Source organism: Physella acuta, unplaced genomic scaffold (assembly GCF_028476545.2).
Source record: "Physella acuta isolate Inbredline_101_S28 unplaced genomic scaffold, ASM2847654v3 ptg000208l, whole genome shotgun sequence".
NCBI lineage: Eukaryota > Metazoa > Mollusca > Gastropoda > Physidae > Physella > Physella acuta.
In genome coordinates, this window is record NW_026731727.1 from 433,898 (window position 1) to 456,679 (window position 22,782).

General features: G+C 40.7%; 1 protein-coding gene across 4 annotated transcripts in view; it reads right to left on the reverse strand.

Annotated features, from left to right (window-relative positions):
- Positions 1-2,265: 2,265 nt before the first annotated feature.
- The window catches only part of LOC131937350 (myotubularin-related protein 13), a 70,692-nt gene continuing 50,175 nt past the window's right edge, over positions 2,266-22,782 (reverse strand). For 3 of the 4 annotated variants that reach the window (XM_059294695.1, XM_059294696.1, XM_059294694.1), the window contains 7 exons: positions 19,148-19,372; positions 18,317-18,418; positions 14,432-14,633; positions 12,365-12,520; positions 11,043-11,179; positions 7,050-7,181; positions 2,266-5,000 (listed from right to left, as the gene is read on the reverse strand). In XM_059294695.1, the coding sequence (XP_059150678.1) occupies positions 4,902-5,000; positions 7,050-7,181; positions 11,043-11,179; positions 12,365-12,520; positions 14,432-14,633; positions 18,317-18,418; positions 19,148-19,372 (1,053 nt within the window). In that variant the 3' untranslated portion in view covers positions 2,266-4,901. The remainder of the gene's footprint in view (positions 5,001-7,049; positions 7,182-11,042; positions 11,180-12,364; positions 12,521-14,431; positions 14,634-18,316; positions 18,419-19,147; positions 19,373-22,782) is intronic. The other variant, XR_009386215.1, reaches the window with a different exon arrangement.

A 22,782-nucleotide genomic window follows, 5' to 3' on the forward strand; every position in this document is an offset into this window, starting at 1 on the left:
TGCGATAGACTATGGATACAATGGGGCAGAATAGTCGTTCACTAAACATAATCAGGCGCGTCCGCCGACACCCCTGTAGGGTGCGATTTGTCCCGGGCTTTCGTCTCTCTATATATATAGCAATATGTGTTTGTATGTCTTTTATGCAAATCCGTCAAATCGATCCCCGACAAAACGATCCAGTCAAAATATCGCCGTCAAAAGGCCCCAGACAAAGTGGCTCCCGTCAAATGGGCTCTGGACATTTAGGCTTTTGACAATTAGACTTCCGACAAATAGGCTAAGGGTACATTTGCTTTCTCTCAGAAAAGCTTTGGTTGCTAAACTGTGTTAAAAATCTCATCAGTAGGGTTGCCAGGTGTCCAGTTTTGAACTGGACAGTCCAGTATTTGATCAGACTGTCCAGGATAAAATAAATATAAATACTGGACAAGTATATGAATAATACTCTGTTACCCCCCCCCCCCCCTTCTTCTGCTTTGCGGCATACCTGAGAAGGGAAGGATGGAAAGGTGTCCAGTATTTTCGGAAAAGGTATCTGGCAACCCTACTCATCAGCAATCAAAGCTTTTATTAAAGAAAGCAAATTAGTTTTATTTGCTTTTTAGTAAGTTTTTAGTGAATCCTAATGTATGAAGTCGACACGACTAAAAATATTTGCTTTAAATTGCCATCAATAGCTCGCGATATCTAAAAATAATAATAAAATAAAACGATTATCTGCCCTGTGAAAAGCAGCCGTCCGTGACTGCATTATTATCTCCCCTTAGTTTCAAATCATTTAAAATATTATTACCTGCCCCTAACAGCCTTTACTGGATCGACCGGCTCTCCGATTGTAAACATTCTCGTGAACCACAACTCGCCAGACTGTTAGGGCGATCACGTATAGAAAGATTTCTCCCCTGTTACTCAATAATGTAATACGAGCCGACCCGCTGCGTATCATACGCCGCTATTTAGTTGTTTTATTTTCTACTTTTCAGTAATCCATAATTTGTGAATTCGACAGTACCAATGCTGCCACTGAAAATATTTGCTTTAAAACACTAACCCCCCCCCCCCCCCCCCCCGTGAAAGCAGCCTCCTCTTAGTTATTTCTTAGTTACCTCCTGTAAGTTTAAAATCGAACTAAATTATCTGCCCCTAATAGAAACCGACTCTACGATTTGTAAACATGTAGCTTTGTAAACATTTAGAGTGAACACCGCTCACCAGATAATGTGGGGGTGGGGTGGGGGTGGCAGTGATAGAGAGAAAGAGAGGGGACTGCAAGGAGGCGCTTGCAGCTTGTTTTCTAACGGCTCCCAGAAGAGAATTATATATACGAGCCGGCCCGCGGCATAACATACGCCGCTATTTAGTTATTTTTTTCTACTTTTCAGTAATTCATAATTTGTGAATTCGACAGTACCAACGCTGCCACTGAAAATATTTCTATAAAACACTATAAGTAGCTCGTTAAGGACCATACCCCCCCCCCTACGTTTAAAATCGTTGGCTCTGCTTGTAAACATTTAGAGTGAACACAGCTCACTAAGACCATGTAGGGGTGGGGAGGTAGGGAGCGCGCTTACAGCTTGTTTTCTAGCGGCTCCCAGAAGAGAATTATATATATAGATAGATATTGAGTGATTTAATTTTGTTATCTCATCTTATTAGATTACAAAATAAATAGACTGTTGTATTGTCATCGAAGTGAAACGTATCCAGAAACGTTGAATGAAATCGCTGCAATTTAAGCGGATAAAAATTGAGATTCAAGATTGACCACAAACCAAATAACAGCTTGTAAAAACCAGTAACTGTAGACTTTAAAGCTATGCGAATCTTTTTCCCGGCTAGAATCAGCCTAGTTAATATTTATTAGACACCACCGAGTTGACGAGAATCCTTCCATCATATTGATGACATGGATTAAAAAGGTTTTTTTTTTTTTTTTAGATTTTGCAATAAAAGCGACCGTAGAAAAATGAACAAATAAAAGTTTAGCTGAAAAATAATTCAGAAACGTACGATTGTTTAGAATCAATCTTATAAATTAGAAGTTGCAAGTCCAGAGAACTTGAAAATAGTTTTAACTTTCGTACGACAAACATTGAATGGCTTTAAGGGAACTTTGTGATCGATTTTCTGCGCACATATTATAGTTATTTGTTAGCAAACTTTGCCAATTAGGTCTATTGCTTTTGACTTTTGAGGGCATTTTCAAGTTGTTTTTTTTTCCTTTGATGTTTATCAGACAGTGAGAGGAAGAGAGTCAGGTTTAAAAAAACATGAGTTTAATCCAGCAAGTTGTCTCTCAAACACAGTCTCACCTACAACTCTAGAACACATTCTCTCCATGGTACCAGCTGGCAAACCAACATTTGCCAGCTTTTTCTACAACAAAAAGCCAATTTAAAAAAAGTTGGATAATATAACATGAACACTAAAAACATTGACAAGAATATCTCCCTATTAGACAATCAGTAGGAGTTGCCTAACACTAAAACTTAGGGCTGATTGACACACTACAAATAATAGAGAAACTGACTGACACACTAGAGAAACTGACTGACACACTATACTATAAAACCAAGAACTAACTCAGAAGAGGGCAGATGGTGTGTTCGAATTAGCCTCTTCAAATTTTTAAATTATTTATTTCAATCCAATGACAAAGATGTTGTGGATCACTTACAGTCCTGGGATATTTATCTGACTTACAGACCTGGGATATCTATCTGACTTACAGACCTGGGATATCTATCTGACTTACAGACCTGGGATATCTGACTTACAGTCCTGGGATATCTATCTGACTTACAGACCTGGGATATCTATCTGACTTACAGTCCTGGGATATTTATCTGACTTACAGACCTGGGATATCTATCAGACTTACAGACCTGGGATATCTATCTGACTTACAGACCTGGGATATCTGACTTACAGTCCTGGGATATCTGACTTACAGACCTGGGATATCTGACTTACAGACCTGGGATATCTATCTGACTTACAGACCTGGGATATCTATCTGACTTACAGACCTGGGATATCTGACTTACAGACCTGGGATATCTATCTGACTTACAGACCTGGGATATCTATCTGACTTACAGACCTGGGATATCTGACTTACAGACCTGGGATATCTGACTTTCAGACCTGGGATATCTATCTGACTTACAGACCTGGGATATCTATCTGACTTACAGACCTGGGATATCTATCTGACTTACAGACCTGGGATATCTGACTTACAGACCTGGGATATATCTATCTGACTTACAGACCTGGGATATCTGACTTTCAGACCTGGGATATCTGACTTACAGACCTGGGATATCTATCTGACTTACAGACCTGGGATATCTATCTGACTTATAGACCTGGGATATCTATCTGACTTACAGACCTGGGATATCTATCTGACTTATAGACCTGGGATATCTATCTGCACACCAGAATTCTAGGCAAGAACCAACTAGTGATTACTAGACAGAACAAAATTATTAGAGGATGCATTGAATACTCAGATGCTGCCATTAAAGAAAAACCACAGGAACAAATGATGGGGGAGGAAGGGAGAGAAAAACATTGCTGAGTGTGTGTGTGTAAACAAACAATGATTGTCCAGTAGTGAGCTGAGCAAATGAACAAACAGGATAAGCACATTGATAAAAAAGTTGTCACAGCCAAAAATCTGGGACACGGGATTTGTCAGGGGGAGCAACTCTTACATCAACCTATTTAGTTCTCTAACATTAAACCATGGCTTGACTTAGTTACCTATTAAAAAAACATGATTAAAATTAGAATATATTATGAAGATGTATAATAAGCAACATATCATTATGCAAATGAGCAAGCAAATAAAATGTGTGCAGAACAACGCAGGCATGTAAGAGCTAAACATCTATCACAATGACGTGTTTGGGTCAAGTAAAAAAACAGTGACTAACCACAAGAATTAAATTAAAAACTTCACTATGTACACAGTGTTGACACATTGGTTCTAACAGCCAGAAACATTCAGTCTAGGTCATGTACACTGGCCACATCTAACACATTTTTAGCATTCATTCTAGGGACGCTTTCTGGCCATTGCTACAAGCTCAAATTTTTAGCATTCATTCTAGGACCGCTTTCTGGCCGCTACTTCAACTTTTAACATTCATACCATGGGCGTCTTCAAGTCTGACTCATTGATGCCATGCACGCATCTATGGCCAGCCAACCAAAACATAGATAAGATATACATAATTACAGGCCCCACCATGAGATGGCCAAAAGAATTATTTCAGTTGCTAGATCAGCACATACAAAAAATAGAATTGAGTATTTCTAACATGTACACTGAGCTTTATATACAAAGCATTAGCCTATATATATCTAGTGGTCACTGGTCATGGGGTGTACTTGATGTGTCATTAAAACAGTATCAAATATTGATACCTTCTGCATAGGTGAGAGGGTCCACTCTAGCTGGGCAAAAACTGGACACATTTAGCAAATGTCCACTCATTGTTTCATTGCTGACCACATGGCATTTGACTGCTCCATCAGTAGCCACACTGACATGGTGACAGTGGTCAAACCTGACAACACTCGTCTGTAGCATTCCATCATTGGATTGGTCAGCTTTAGAGTCAAGCAACATGTGGTCAGTTGATATTAATAGCTGCAGTCTCTTTCCCTCTGTATACAGCCCTGTGTCTCATTCCCTCTGTATACAGCCTTGTGTCTCATTCCCTCTGTATACAGCCTTGTGTCTCATTCCCTCTGTATACAGCCTTGTGTCTCATTCCCTCTGTATACAGCCTTGTGTCTCATTCCCTCTGTATAAAGCCTTGTGTCTCATTCCCTCTGTATACAGCCTTGTGTCTCATTCCCTCTGTATACAGCCTTGTGTCTCATTCCCTCTGTATACAGCCTTGCAGTTTGTCCACCCAGTCTATAGCTGATTTGGAGTTGTCTGCCATAAAGTTGTAGACTCGCCTCACTGTGCGGATCTAAGGAGTAAATTGTAAAGGTGGTCAAGAGTACAGAAGGTCATGGTCAAGTGTACAGAAGGTCAAATGTAAAGGTGGTCAAGTGTATACACAAGGGGTCACATACTAACTTTCGTCAACAAACCTTTTGGAAATGATCAAAATAGCTTTGATTCTGCATTGTCCCAAATACGACACCTCAAATTTTCATTTGATATTTAGTTGAGCAATTGTAAAACAATGTTGACAAAAATGTTACCAATTTCCATTGTAAACTATTTTAAAATATGGTGTGATTTGAATCCTAAAATAGGTTTTCCATAAATTATTTAAATGTTACTAATACTTGGAACAAAGCATGCTAAAGCAGCACTATAGCTGATTTCTGTAAAGCGGAATGCTTTTAGTAAACATTATATATGCATAATATAAGGAAAGATTTTAAAAACCATATTTTTCCCATATACAAACTCCATATATAACATATCAGTAAAAACCACAATGAACAGAAGATTAAATATTAAAAATGGAAAACATATTTCCTCCTCAGAACTTCCCCTTAAATCTATCTATGTCTGACCTCCCCTTAAATCTGTGTCTGACATCCCCTTAAAGCTAGCTGTGTCTGACCTCCCCTTAAACCTGTGTCTGACCTCCCCTTAAACCTGTGTCTGACCTCCCCTTAAATCTGTGTCTGACATCCCCTTAAAGCTAGCTGTGTCTGACCTCCCCTTAAAGCTAGCTGTGTCTGACCTCCCCTTAAACCTGTGTCTGACCTCCCCTTAAAGCTACCTGTGTCTGACCCCCCCTTAAACCTGTGTCTGACCTCCCCTTAAACCTTTGTCTGACCTCCCCTTAAACCTGTGTCTGACCTCCCCTTAAAGCTAGCTGTCTGACCTCCCCTTAAACCTGTGTCTGACCTTCCCTTAAAGCTGTGTCTGACCTCCCCTTAAAGCTGTGTCTGACCTCCCCTTAAAGCTGTGTCTGACCTCCCCTTAAAGCTGTGTCTGACCTCCCCTTAAACCTGTGTCTGACCTCCCCTTAAACCTGTGTCTGACCTCCCCTTAAAGCTGTGTCTGACCTCCCCTTAAACCTGTGTCTGACCTCCCCTTAAACCTGTGTCTGACCTCCCCTTAAACCTGTGTCTGACCTCCCCTTAAAGCTGTGTCTGACCTCCCCTTAAACCTGTGTCTGACCTCCCATTAAGCTATGTCTGACCTCCCCTTAAACCTGTGTCTGACCTCCCCTTAAAGCTAGCTGTGTCTGACCTCCCCTTAAGCCTGTGTCTGACCTCCCCTTATAGCTAGCTGTGTCTGACCTCCCCTTAAACCTGTGTCTGACCTCCCCTTAAAGCTAGCTGTGTCTGACCTCCCCTTAAAGCTAGCTGTGTCTGACCTCCCCTTAAACCTGTGTCTGACCTCCCCTTAAACCTGTGTCTGACCTCCCCTTAAACCTGTGTCTGACCTCCCCTTAAACCTGTGTCTGACCTCCCCTTAAACCTGTGTCTGACCTCCCCTTAAAGCTAGCTGTGTCTGACCTCCCCTTAAGCCTGTGTCTGACCTCCCCTTATAGCTAGCTGTGTCTGACCTCCCCTTAAACCTGTGTCTGACCTCCCCTTAAAGCTAGCTGTGTCTGACCTCCCCTTAAAGCTAGCTGTGTCTGACCTCCCCTTAAACCTGTGTCTGACCTCCCCTTAAACCTGTGTCTGACCTCCCCTTAAACCTGTGTCTGACCTCCCCTTAAACCTGTGTCTGACCTCCCCTTAAACCTGTGTCTGACCTCCCCTTAAACCTGTGTCTGACCTCCCCTTAAAGCTAGCTGTGTCTGACCTCCCCTTAAACCTGTGTCTGACCTCCCCTTAAAGCTAGCTGTGTCTGACCTCCCCTTAAACCTGTGTCTGACCTCCCCTTAAACCTGTGTCTGACCTCCCCTTAAGCCTGTGTCTGACCTCCCCTTAAAGCTGTGTCTGACCTCCCCTTAAACCTGTGTCTGACCTCCCCTTAAAGCTAGCTGTGTCTGACCTCCCCTTAAACCTGTGTCTGACCTCCCTTAAAGCTCAAGCTAGCTGACCTCAATAAAAGAATTCTCCTCAGCCCTTTTGGGTGCTCCTGTGACAAACTTCATCAGCGTGACAGATTCTACTTCAGCCAGGTCTATGAAACCTTTGCTGTTAGTGTCTTCAACTGTGTCGTAGTACCTCAGCTGTAGAACAATCAAATTTATAGTCAACTACTGAACCTTTTTGACCAAGCTATCATTTCCCTGTGTAAAGTGACACATCCCCTCCCCACCAGTATCAGCCCCCCCCCCCCCCACTGAGCCAATGGAAGCTTGTCTAAATGCCCCACCCCACGTGTCATCCTTCTTGTATGAACCAGTACTACAGTCACACTTGACAACCAGGCCAGTACTACAGTCACACTTGACAACCAGGCCAGTACTACAGTCACATTTGACAACCAGGCCAGTACTACAGTCACACTTGACAACCAGGCCAGTACTACAGTCACACTTGACAAACAGGCCAGTACTACAGTCACATTTGGCTTGACAACCAGGCCAGTACTACAGCCACACTTGACAACCAGGCCAGTACTAGTCACATTTGACAACCAGGCCAGTACTACAGTCACACTTGAATTGACAACCAGGCCAGTACTACAGTCACACTTGACAACCAGGCCAGTACTACAGTCACATTTGACAACCAGGCCAGTACTACAGTCACACTTGACTTGACAACCAGGCCAGTACTACAGTCACACTTGACTTGACAACCAGGCCAGTACTACTACAGTCACACTTGACAACCAGGCCAGTACTACAGTCACATTTGGCTTGACAACCAGGCCAGTACTACAGCCACACTTGACAACCAGGCCAGTACTAGTCACATTTGACAACCAGGCCAGTACTACAGTCACACTTGAATTGACAACCAGGCCACTACTACAGTCACACTTGACAACCAGGCCAGTACTACAGTCACACTTGACTTGACAACCAGGCCAGTACTACAGTCACACTTGACTTGACAACCAGGCCAGTACTACAGTCACACTTGACTTGACAACCAGGCCAGTACTACAGTCAGATTTGACAACCAGGCCAGTACTACAGTCACATTTGACAACCAGGCCAGTACTACAGTCACACTTGACAACCAGGCCAGTACTACAGTCACATTTGACAACCAGGCCAGTACTACAGTCACATTTGACAACCAGGCCAGTACTACAGTCACACTTGACAACCAGGCCAGTACTACAGTCACACTTGACAACCAGGCCAGTACTACAGTCACACTTGAATTGACAACCAGGCCAGTACTACAGTCACACTTGACAACCAGGCCAGTACTACAGTCACATTTGACAACCAGGCCAGTACTACAGTCACACTTGACTTGACTACCAGGCCAGTACTACAGTCACACTTGACAACCAGGCCAGTACTACAGTCACACTTGACTTGACAACCAGGCCAGTACTACAGTCACATTTGACTTGACAACCAGGCCAGTACTACAGTCACACTTGACAACCAGGCCAGTACTACAGTCACACTTGAATTGACAACCAGGCCACTACTACAGTCACACTTGACAACCAGGCCAGTACTACAGTCACACTTGACTTGACAACCAGGCCAGTACTACAGTCACACTTGACTTGACAACCAGGCCAGTACTACAGTCACACTTGACTTGACAACCAGGCCAGTACTACAGTCACATTTGACAACCAGGCCAGTACTACAGTCACATTTGACAACCAGGCCAGTACTACAGTCACACTTGACAACCAGGCCAGTACTACAGTCACATTTGACAACCAGGCCAGTACTACAGTCACATTTGACTTGACAACCAGGCCAGTACTACAGTCACACTTGACTTGACAACCAGGCCAGTACTACAGTCACCTTTGACTTGACAACCAGGCCAGTACTACAGTCACACTTGACAACCAGGCCAGTACTACAGTCACATTTGACAACCAGGCCAGTACTACAGTCACACTTGACAATCAGGCCAGTACTACAGTCACATTTGACAACCAGGCCAGTACTACAGTCACACTTGACAACCAGGCCAGTACTACAGTCACATTTGACAACCAGGCCAGTACTACAGTCACATTTGACTTGACAACCAGGCCAGTACTACAGTCACATTTGACAACCAGGCCAGTACTACAGTCACACTTGACAACCAGGCCAGTACTACAGTCACATTTGACGACAACCAGGCCAGTACTACAGTCACACTTGACTTGACAACCAGGCCAGTACTACAGTCACACTTGACTTGACAACCAGGCCAGTACTACAGTCACACTTGACAACCAGGCCAGTACTACAGTCACACTTGACAACCAGGCCAGTACTACAGTCACACTTGACTTGACAACCAGGCCAGTACTACAGTCACACTTGACTTGACAACCAGGCCAGTACTACAGTCACATTTGACAACCAGGCCAGTACTACAGTCACATTTGAAAACCAGGCCAGTACTACAGTCACACTTGACAACCAGGCCAGTACTACAGTCACATTTGACAACCAGGCCAGTACTACAGTCACATTTGACTTGACAACCAGGCCAGTACTACAGTCACACTTGACTTGACAACCAGGCCAGTACTACAGTCACACTTGACTTGACAACCAGGCCAGTATTACAGTCACACTTGACAACCAGGCCAGTGCTACAGTCACATTTGACAACCAGGCCAGTACTACAGTCACATTTGACAACCAGGCCAGTACTACAGTCACATTTGACAACCAGGCCAGTACTACAGTCACATTTGACAACCAGGCCAGTACTACAGTCACACTTGACAATCAGGCCAGTACTACAGTCACATTTGACAACCAGGCCAGTACTACAGTCACACTTGACTTGACTACCAGGCCAGTACTACAGTCACACTTGACAACCAGGCCAGTACTACAGTCACACTTGACTTGACAACCAGGCCAGTACTACAGTCACATTTGACTTGACAACCAGGCCAGTACTACAGTCACACTTGACAACCAGGCCAGTACTACAGTCACACTTGACTTGACAACCAGGCCAGTACTACAGTCACATTTGACTTGACAACCAGGCCAGTACTACAGTCACACTTGACAACCAGGCCAGTACTACAGTCACATTTGACTTGACAACCAGGCCAGTACTACAGTCACACTTGACAACCAGGCCAGTACTACAGTCACACTTGACAACCAGGCCAGTACTACAGTCACACTTGACTTGACAACCAGGCCAGTACTACAGTCACACTTGACTTGACAACCAGGCCAGTACTACAGTCACATTTGACTTGACAGCCAGGTCAGTACTACAGTCACATTTGACTTGACAACCAGGCCAGTACTACAGTCACACTTGACAACCAGGCCAGTACTACAGTCACATTTGACTTGACAACCAGGCCAGTACTACAGTCACACTTGACTGTCACTGGTGTGTACAAACAGCCATCACAGAACACACCTGGCATGTACAGCCATCACATGACACACCTGGCATGTACAGCCATCACAGGACACACCTGGCATGTACAGCCATCACAGAACACACCTGGCATGTACAGCCATCACAGGACACACCTGGCATGTACAGCCATCACAAGACACACCTGGCATGTACAGCCATCACAGGACACACCTGGCATGTACAGCCATCACAGGACACACCTGGCATGTACAGCCATCACAGGACACACCTGGCATGTACAGCCATCACAGGACACACCTGGCATGTACAGCCATCACAAGACACACCTGGCATGTACAGCCATCACAGGACACACCTGGCATGTACAGCCATCACAGGACACACCTGGCATGTACAGCCATCACAGGACACACCTGGCATGTACAGCCATCACAGGACACACCTGGCATGTACAGCCATCACAGGACACACCTGGCATGTACAGCCATTACAGGACACACCTGGCATGTACAGCCATCACAGAACACACCTGGCATGTACAGCCATCACAGGACACACCTGGCATGTACAGCCATCACAGAACGTACCTGATGCTTCATGGAGTCTAAAACAAACCAGCGAGGTTTCCACTGTTTGAAAAAGGCTCCTTGTTTGCGCAGCATCCCCTCAAATGTTCTATGCTCGTCTTGAGGTGCAGAACAGTGGTCATAGTTTGATGTAGGAGCTAAACAAAGTGAATTAGAACAATGGTCATAGTTTGATGTAGGAGCTAAACAAAGTGAATTAGAACAGTGGTCATAGTTTGATGTAGGAGCTAAACAAAGTGAATTAGAACAGTGGTCATAGTTTGATGTAGGAGCTAAACAAAGTGAATTAGAACAGTGGTCATAGTTTGATGGAGGAGCTAAACAAAGTGTATTAAAACAGTGGTCATAGTTTGATGTAGGAGCTAAACAAAGTGAATTAGAACAGTGGTCATAGTTTGATGTAGGAGCTAAACAAAGTGAATTAGAACAGTGGTCATAGTTTGATGGAGGAGCTAAACAAAGTGAATTAGAACAGTGGTCATAGTTTGATGTAGGAGCTAAACAAAGTGAATTAGAACAGTGGTCATAGTTTGATGTAGGAGCTAAACAAAGTGAATTAGAACAGTGGTCATAGTTTGATGTAGGAGCTAAACAAAGTGAATTAGAACAGTGGTCATAGTTTGATGGAGGAGCTAAACAAAGTGAATTAGAACAATGGTCATAGTTTGATGGAGGAGCTAAACAAAGTGTATTAGAACCGTGGTCATAGTTTGATGTAGGAGCTAAACAAAGTGAATTAGAACAGTGGTCATAGTTTGATGGAGGAGCTAAACAAAGTGTATTAGAACAGTGGTCATAGTTTGATGTAGGAGCTAAACAAAGTGAATTAGAACAGTGGTCATAGTTTGATGGAGGAGCTAAACAAAGTGTATTAGAACAGTGGTCATAGTTTGATGTAGGAGCTAAACAAAGTGAATTAGAACAATGGTCATAGTTTGATGTAGGAGCTAAACAAAGTGAATTAGAACAGTGGTCATAGTTTGATGTAGGAGCTAAACAAAGTGGTTTAGAACAGTGGTCATAGTTTGATGTAGGAGCTAAACAAAGTGAATTAGAACAGTGGTCATAGTTTGATGTAGGAGCTAAACAAAGTGAATTAGAACAGTGGTCATAGTTTGATGTAGGAGCTAAACAAAGTGAATTAGAACAGTGTTCATAGTTTGATGTAGGAGCTAAACAAAGTGAACTAGAACAGTGGTCATAGTTACATGGAGGAGCTAAACAAAGTGAATTAGAACAGTTGTCTAAATTAGAGGCAGGAGCTTAATTAAAAACATAATAAAAAGGCAATGAGGTTTGTGCAATGAGTCCTGTAGACCTACCCTGACTGTTTGAGGTTGATGAGGCCCCTCCATTGCCCTGTAGGTGTGGACTGGAGAGACCAGCTTCTCCCATGGCCTTCAGTTTCTGACAGTTCTTGGGCACGTGGGCCTGACACTTGTCATGACAGTTGTAGCCACAGTCACAACATTTTAAACCTAGAGAACATTTGAAACTAGAGAACATTTGAAACCTAGAAAACATTTGAAACCTAGAGAACATTTGAAACTAGAGAACATTTGAAACCTAGAGAACATTTGAAACCTAGAGAACATTTGAAACTAGAGAATATTTGAAACCTAGAGAACATTTGAAACTAGAGAACATTTGAAACCTAGAGAACATTTGAAACTAGAGAACATTTGAAACCTAGAGAACATTTGAAACTAGAGAATATTTTAAACCTAGAGAACATTTGAAACTAGAGAACATTTGAAACCTAGAGAACATTTGAAACTAGAGAACATTTGAAACCTAGAGAACATTTGAAACTAGAGAATATTTTAAACCTAGAGAACATTTGAAACTAGAGAACATTTGAAACTAGAGAACATTTTAAACCTAAAGAATATTTTAAACCTAGAGAATATTTGAAAATAGAGAACATTTGAATCTAGAGAACATTTTAAACCTAGAGAACATTTGAAACTAGAGAACATTTTAAACCTAGAGAACATTCTAAACTAGAGAACATTTGAAACCCGGAGAACATTTGAAACTAGAGAACATTACTGAATTAACTAAAAGGCTAAACAAGTTTAAGCTTTTTTCAAACAGTCTATAAACAGTTTTTTGTCGACAAACTTCTTTTTAAAAACAGCAAATATTTGACACTGTCATATATTTCTTAAATAGAGAACTCCATATTGAAAAAAGCTTATCAAGTCTAAATCTGGCCCTATGCATGATACAGAAATCATTAACATTGAGAAATGTTTTTTTTTAAAAAATATTTGTTTTATATGAGCATGAAAAACTGCTATTTGCAATAGACATTTTGTAAGAACATTTAGAATTCTGCTCTATTTTAAAGCCAAGCCCCCCCCATTAACAGCTTAAAAAAAGGCCCGCTCACCTGTCTTGGAGAAGCCCCCCCATTAACAGCTCAAAAAAGGCCCGCTCACCTGTCTTGGAGAAGCCCCCCCATTAACAGCTTAAAAAAGGCCCGCTCACCTGTCTTGGAGAAGCCCCCCCATTAACAGCTTAAAAAAAGCCCACTCACCTGTCTTGGAGAAGCCCCCCCATTAACAGCTTAAAAAAAGGCCCACTCACCTGTCTTGGAGAAGCCCCCCCATTAACAGCTTAAAAAAAAGCCCACTCACCTGTCTTGGAGAAGCCCCCCCATTAACAGCTTAAAAAAAGGCCCACTCACCTGTCTTGGAGAAGCCCCCCCATTAACAGCTTAAAAAAAGGCCCACTCACCTGTCTTGGAGAAGCCCCCCCATTAACAGCTTAAAAAAAGGCCCGCTCACCTGTCTTGGAGAAGCCCCCCCATTAACAGCTCAAAAAAGGCCCGCTCACCTGTCTTGGAGAAGCCCCCCCATTAACAGCTTAAAAAAGGCCCGCTCACCTGTCTTGGAGAAGCCCCCCCATTAACAGCTTAAAAAAAGGCCCACTCACCTGTCTTGGAGAAGCCCCCCCATTAACAGCTTAAAAAAAGGCCCACTCACCTGTCTTGGAGAAGCCCCCCCATTAACAGCTTAAAAAAAGGCCCACTCACCTGTCTTGGAGAAGCCCCCCCATTAACAGCTTAAAAAAAGGCCCACTCACCTGTCTTGGAGAAGCCCCCCCATTAACAGCTTAAAAAAAGGCCCACTCACCTGTCTTGGAGAAGCCCCCCCATTAACAGCTTAAAAAAAGGCCCACTCACCTGTCTTGGAGAAGCCCCCCGATTAACAGCTTAAAAAAAGGCCCACTCACCTGTCTTGGAGAAGCCCCCCCATTAACAGCTTAAAAAAGGCCCACTCACCTGTCTTGGAGAAGCCCCCCCATTAACAGCTTTAAAAAAGGCCCACTCACCTGTCTTGGAGAAGCCCCCCCATTAACAGCTTTAAAAAAGGCCCACTCACCTGTCTTGGAGAAGCCCCACAGCATCTGAGAACAGTAGTCACAGAAGGTGGATGTGGTGTACGTGTGTTTCTCAAACCTGTGGGGCTGGGAGAACAAGCGCGTGTTCTCCCCCAGGATCTTGCCCCGCAGTAGGATCTCTAGTGTGGATCTCTTGTGGATAGACCGACCATGGGAGCGCACAATCTGGGTGTTCATTGAAACCTTGAGAGAACAAGACAAGTAGATTTTGTTCATTGAGACCTTGAGAGAACAAGACAAGTAGATTTTGTTCATTGAGACATTTTGTTCATTGAGACCTTGAGAGAACAAGACAAGTAGATTTTGTTCATTGAGACCTTGAGAGAACAAGACAAGTAGATTTTGTTCATTGAGACATTTTGTTCATTGAGACCTTGAGAGAACAAGACAAGTAGATTTTGTTCATTGAGACCTTGAGAGAACAAGACAAGTAGATTTTGTTCATTGAGACATTTTGTTCATTGAGACCTTGAGAGAACAAGACAAGTAGATTTTGTTCATTGAGACCTTGAGAGAACAAGACAAGTAGATTTTGTTCATTGAGACATTTTGTTCATTGAGACCTTGAGAGAACAAGACAAGTAGATTTTGTTCATTGAGACCTTGAGAGCACAAGACAAGTAGATTTTGTTCATTGAGACCTTGAGAGAACAAGACAAGTAGATTTTGTTCATTGAGACCTTGAGAGAACAAGACAAGTAGATTTTGTTCATTGAGACCTTGAGAGAACAAGACAAGTAGATTTTGTTCATTGAGACCTTGAGAGCACAAGACAAGTAGATTTTGTTCATTGAGACCTTGAGAGAACAAGACAAGTAGATTTTGTTCATTGAAACCTTGAGAGAACAAGACAAGTAGATTTTGTTCATTGAGACCTTGAGAGAACAAGACAAGTAGATTTTGTTCATTGAGACCTTGAGAGAACAAGACAAGTAGATTTTGTTCATTGAAACCTTGAGAGAACAAGACAAGTAGATTTTGTTCATTGAGACCTTGAGAGAACAAGACAAGTAGATTTTGTTCATTGAGACCTTGAGAGAACAAGACAAGTAGATTTTGTTCATTGAAACCTTGAGAGAACAAGACAAGTAGATTTTGTTCATTGAGACCTTGAGAGAACAAGACAAGTAGATTTTGTTCATTGAGACCTTGAGAGAACAAGACAAGTAGATTTTGTTCATTGAAACCTTGAGAGAACAAGACAAGTAGATTTTGTTCATTGAGACCTTGAGAGAACAAGACAAGTAGATTTTGTTCATTGAAACCTTGAGAGAACAAGACAAGTAGATTTTGTTCATTGAGACCTTGAGAGAACAAGACAAGTAGATTTTGTTCATTGAAACCTTGAGAGAACAAGACAAGTAGATTTTGTTCATTGAAACCTTGAGAGAACAAGACAAGTAGATTTTGTTCATTGAGACATTTTGTTCATTGAGACCTTGAGAGAACAAGACAAGTAGATTTTGTTCATTGAGACCTTGAGAGAACAAGACAAGTAGATTTTGTTCATTGAGACATTTTGTTCATTGAGACCTTGAGAGAACAAGACAAGTAGATTTTGTTCATTGAGACCTTGAGAGAACAAGACAAGTAGATTTTGTTCATTGAGACATTTTGTTCATTGAGACCTTGAGAGAACAAGACAAGTAGATTTTGTTCATTGAGACCTTGAGAGAACAAGACAAGTAGATTTTGTTCATTGAGACATTTTGTTCATTGAGACCTTGAGAGAACAAGACAAGTAGATTTTGTTCATTGAGACCTTGAGAGCACAAGACAAGTAGATTTTGTTCATTGAGACCTTGAGAGAACAAGACAAGTAGATTTTGTTCATTGAGACCTTGAGAGAACAAGACAAGTAGATTTTGTTCATTGAGACCTTGAGAGAACAAGACAAGTAGATTTTGTTCATTGAGACCTTGAGAGCACAAGACAAGTAGATTTTGTTCATTGAGACCTTGAGAGAACAAGACAAGTAGATTTTGTTCATTGAAACCTTGAGAGAACAAGACAAGTAGATTTTGTTCATTGAGACCTTGAGAGAACAAGACAAGTAGATTTTGTTCATTGAGACCTTGAGAGAACAAGACAAGTAGATTTTGTTCATTGAAACCTTGAGAGAACAAGACAAGTAGATTTTGTTCATTGAGACCTTGAGAGAACAAGACAAGTAGATTTTGTTCATTGAAACCTTGAGAGAACAAGACAAGTAGATTTTGTTCATTGAGACCTTGAGAGAACAAGACAAGTAGATTTTGTTCATTGAAACCTTGAGAGAACAAGACAAGTAGATTTTGTTCATTGAAACCTTGAGAGAACAAGACAAGTAGATTTTGTTCATTGAAACCTTGAGAGCACAAGACAAGTAGATTTTAAAAGACTTCTCCCTGTCTAAATTGGAACCCACTGCACCACTTTCTACAACTGTCTATATGGCAGCTAAGGCCATAGACTGGGGAGATCACTGTTCTACTTTCTCTCACTTGTTTACTAATCTAAATCCTCAAACAATGGTGTGGATAACCCAAGGTTGGATGAAAAAAAGTTTAGGTTATACTGAGCTGAATTTTATTGTTGATTTGGGTCTATAAACCAAGACAATGGCCTGGTAGGGCATTTCACAAAATAAGGTGACCTGATTACGAAAAGGTAATTATAAAAATTATTTGACCATAAGGTAAAAAAAAAACCCACTTGAAAGAGGGACAAGTAAAATTACCTGCCCTAAAAAAACCCACTTAAAAGAGGGTAAAGTAAAATTACCTGCCGTAAAAAAAAACCCACTTAAAAGAGGGAAAAGTAAAATTACCTGCCCTAAAAAAACCCACTTGAAAGAGGGGAAAGTAAAATTACCTGCCCTAAAAAACCCACTTGAAAGAGGGAAAAGTAAAATTACCTGCCCTAAAAAAACCCACTTAAAAGAGGGTAAAGTATAATTACCTGCCGTAAAAAAAAACCCACTTAAAAGAGGGTAAAGTAAAATTACCTTCCCTAAAAAAACCCACTTGAAAGAGGGGAAAGTAAAATTACCTGCCCTAAAAAAACCCACTTGAAAGAGGGGAAAGTAAAATTACCTGCCCTAAAAAAACCCACTTGAAAAAGGGTAAGGTAAAATTACCTGCCCTAAAAAAAACCTACTTGAAAGAGGGGAAAGTAAAATTACCTGCCCTAAAAAAACCCACTTGAAAGAGGGGAAAGTAAAATTACCTGCCGTAAAAAAACCCACTTGAAAGAGGGTAAAGTAAAATTACCTGCCCTAAAAAACCCACTTGAAAGAGGGAAAAGTAAAATTACCTGCCCTAAAAAAACCCACCTGAAAGAGGGTAAAGTAAAATTACCTGCCGTAAAAAAACCCACTTGAAAGAGGGGAAAGTAAAATTACCTGCCCTAAAAAAACCCACTTGAAAGAGGGGAAAGTAAAATTACCTGCCCTAAAAAAACCCACTTGAAAGAGGGGAAAGTAAAATTACCTGCCCTAAAAAAACCCACTTGAAAGAGGGGAAAGTAAAATTACCTGCCCTAAAAAAACCCACTTGAAAGAGGGGAAAGTAAAATTACCTGCCCTAAAAAAACCCACTTGAAATAGGGGAAAGTAAAATTACCTGCCCTAAAAAAACCCACTTGAAAGAGGGGAAAGTAAAATTACCTGCCCTAAAAAAACCCACTTGAAAGAGGGTAAAATAAAATTACCTGCCCTAAAAAAACCCACTTGAAATAGGGGAAAGTAAAATTACCTGCCCTAAAAAAACCCACTTGAAAGAGGGGAAAGTAAAATTACCTGCCCTAAAAAAACCCACTTGAAAGAGGGTAAAATAAAATTACCTGCCCTAAAAAAACCCACTTGAAATAGGGGAAAGTAAAATTACCTGCCGGTGGAACTGATCTCTGCCAGGACACTCCAGCCTGTCAAAAATGGCTCGCCACAGGGACGGCTTGAGCCCCAGATCTGACTCGAGCCGATGGATTTCCTGGGACAACAAGGGACAAGGTTATTTTTAGCTACAGCCTCACAAGGGTTAAGTTACATTGTTTGTTTTAGTAACAAGCTCATTAGGGTTTGCTGTTGCATAATTTTGTATGCTTGGACTGTAGTAACTTGAAAATGGATAATGAGATTTAGCAATGAAATGGATAATGTGATTTAGCAATGAAATGGAAAATATAATAAAGCAATGGAATGGATAATGAGATTTAACAATGAAATGGAAATTGAGATTTAGCAATGGAATGGATAATGAGATTTAACAATGAAATGGATAATGCGATTTAGCAATGGAATGGATAATGAGATTTTACAATGAAATTGATAATGAGATTTAGCAATGAAATGGATGATATTTAGCAATGAAATTGATAATGTAATTAAACTATGAAATGCATAATAAGATTCAGCTATGAAATGGTATTTTGAGGAAAAATTGAAATGGATATTGCAAAGAAAATGAGAGTATAAAATAGGTGGTGTGTATACAAGAAATGGATATTGCAAAGAAAATGAGAGTATAAAATAGGTGGTGTGTATACAAGAAATGGATATTGCAAAGAAAATGAGAGTATAAAATAGGTGGTGTGTATACAAGAAATGGATATTGCAAAGAAAATGAGAGTATAAAATAGGTGGTGTGTATACAAGAAATGGATATTGCAAAGAAAAAGAGAGTATAAAATAGGTGGTGTGTGTGTACAAGAATTGCCACCTGTATTTTGGACCAAAAGAAATCTGGCTCATGCAGGATGACACTGTGGTAGCAGCCATTGATCACCCTCCTCCTAGTGATACCCATGGCCTCTGCTTCAAGGTCATCCCCTGCTGCTTCAGTCTCATCAATGTCAAGGTCATAAGGAACCCCACGATGGAGATCTTCCGTAATGTAAAAATCCCATATTTTCAGGTTTGAAACGTTGGAGTAGGGCCGCAGGATCTGAAAAAAAATTAGGGAACAGTCCTTATATGGAGAGTGACAAAGTTAGGGAACCGTCCTTACATGGAGAGACAAAGTTAGGGAACAGTCCTTATATGGAGAGGGACAAAATTAGGGAACAGTCCTTATATGGAGAGAAAAAATTAGGGAACAGTCCTTATATGGAGAGTGACAAAGTTAGGGAACCGTCCTTACATGGAGAGACAAAGTTAGGGAACAGTCCTTATATGGAGAGGGACAAAATTAGGGAACAGTCCTTATATGGAGAGAAAAAATTAGGGAACAGTCCTTATATGGAGAGGGACAAAATTAGGGAACAGTCCTTATATGGAGAGGGACAAAATTAGGGAACAGTCAGTAGCGTACGCAGTGGGGGAGCAGGGGGAGCGGCTGCTCACCCTCTGGCCATTTTCAGCAAAGTGGCGCCTTTTAGGAAACTTTTTAAACTCAAAGTTTTAAACAATGATATTTGTTAAAACAATATTTTTGGTCGGCACATCTATGTAAATCACAATATTTCTTTTCATGCAGCAATTAAGCATTATTGTACTAGTCTAGTAGTGTCTTCGTTTACAACACGTATTAACAGCTGCATCAGTTTGCCATTCTAAAAATAACCATTACAATGCATTGCAATGTTTAAAAAACCACTACGGTTAGTAAAACTTGGCAAGAGGGGTGTTAAGTTTAAGGCAACTGTATAATGTATTTGCTTACGAATAATTGAATTTGAAAATGTTATACATAAAACTTCACACATAATTACTTTATATATACAGTTTGAATCGTGTGATTAATTTAAAAAAAATTACAATACAGAAACAAATACAACTGATGTGGCACCTCTATTTAAATTTACTTATGAGCAAACTGCGTAGTGGTGGGGAAATTTTGACAAGGTCAACAACGTCATCACGATGAAGTAGTAGTATTCTTACAGTTTGGGCGATAGTGATTACAATTACAAATTATATGAAACAGATACAACCCCCCTCCCCCATGGACCCATCTGTAAAAAAAATATTGTCATAATACCACTGCTACTTATTTAAATCTATTTCTGTAATATATATTTGTGTAATATATATGTATGTTTAGAACAGTCGTCTAAAAACTGACGCTATGTTCACTCTGAGTTGGCTATCTCCCCCCCCCCCCCCCACACACCTCACCATCACAATTGTGTAGAGCGACATTAATGTCACACCTAGGCATACACTGGGTTGGATAATTGACCTAAAGTGACCGTACAGTGGTGAATGAAGTTGAACCCCCCCCCCCCCCAAACCTACTCCGAACTGATCTGTTAAGTACATGTAGACAACGCGTAATGATGTACCAAAGTACCATGCCGCCAGAAAATTAGCTTTTTAAACGTAAAACTCTGTGAATATTGTTTTTGCAATTACCAGTAAAAAGGTGTGTGATCAATACAGTGATCCAACCCATACCTATCACTATGTTAAAAAATGATCTTTAAAGAACACAGAGAAGCAGTAGTTAATTAAAAATATATGATCTGAACTAAAAGACCGATATTTAGTTAATTGTAGGCTGTTATTCCGAATGTTTGTCTTTTATTTCGAAAAGTGTGGTTTTATACCAACTCTGATTTTAAAAACTTTCATTATTCTGTGATACTTTGGCATTTATGATGACGATATATTAAATTATGATTATAGACAAAAACATTTTGTAAGCACGAATAGCGTTAAACAATTTCATTATACTCTAAAGTAATTATTTATTTGTTTTGACATTTATAATTAAACTAGAATACCCGTCATCCGTTGGATAACTGTGGGTTTCGGGGGTCATCCATCAAAAAACATCACGTCTGTCACTCAGAGGCATAGCGACCCTTCCCGGCGGCCGAGGACAAACTTTTCGATTTGAACCCCCCCCCCCCCCCGCAAGATTTCGATTTGCAACCCCCCCTCAAACTTTTGATGTGCACCCCCCCCCCCCCCCCCCTCAAACTTTCGATTTGCACCCCCCTCAACCTTTCAATTTATTTTTCCAAACCATTTTGGCGCCCCAACATATGTCCCCCCGCCCCCCCCCTTCACCTCCCCCCGCCTCCCCTTCCCCTCCCGCCCCCCCTCCTCGATACGCTACTGCAGTGTCACTTATCGTCACAAAAAACAGACCCCACATTCAAAAATATGTTTTTTATCTTTTAAAAACACCGAAAACACCGATTTCGGACTATCCCTTCATATACTGACGTCACAGGTGACCTACTCAACTCTACTTCACCTGCCCAGTGTCCCGCCAAGTCTCAGACAACATGTTTTTATCGTTTAAAAAACTATTCCAGCCGAGCATGTCTCTGACCACACTATCCTTTCATATGCTTAGGACAAAGAAACAGATGAACTCTACTTCACCTGCCCTGTATCCTTCCAAGTTCAGATAGGCAATTTTATCATTCACATCTAAAAAAAAAAAAATTGAAAAAAAAATATCATTGACATATTGGTCTAGAACCTGTGCCACCCGCATGAGAGCAGGCTACACTACCAACTTAGCTATTTACTCGTGACGTCACAAGTGAATTTTTATACTATACTTTGAGTCTCCTTATGCAACTTGATTTACGCGCATAGATCTAGATCTAAGTCTAGTAGTAGTAACTTTCAAATTAAATTTTATCTTAAATTAGCCATACAAAGATTTATTTAAATTAATTAAGGCCTAAAATAGATTCTAGATGTATTAAGGCCTGAAATAGATTCTAGATGTAGAATTTACATTAAGTCTAGATCTAGAATTTACATTGAGTCTAGTGACCTAGATCTAGGCTAGATCTAGATCTAGGCTAGATTCATAACTAATTATCTTTCCTTCGACAGCTGATCTTTAGATCTAGAGAAATTTATTGTAAAACTAAATGAAAAAAGACAGTTGAAAATTGATATAAGTGTTGGAACGTAATAAATACAGCATACGGACGTATTGTTAAAGTTATGACCGACAGAAAATTAGATTTAGAACGCGTTAAACTTTTGAATGGGAACACAACTTTCTTCGATAGACGCCGCCATTTTATTGTACTAAAGAGTAAACAAAAAACTGTGACGTCACTGTTTCCGCCGAGTGTAGTGGTCGTTCTAATCTTTTTAAAAAAATAGGGTTACTCTATGTATGAATAAATCAATAAATTAATTAACGTCTTTAAATAAATTTGTAATTAACAGTCTGTCTGCATTAAAAAATTATTCTCTACCTACATACTATTTTACAGCTCTCCAGATAGAGTAGAACATATCACAATACTCGATCGGACAAACAAAAAAACAAACAAAAAAAATAAATATTCAAACATGTAAACAAACTTGACTTTTAGTAGTATATAGATGTGTAGATATATACATATTTATATTAAGAGAGTAATTATTTCCCCTATT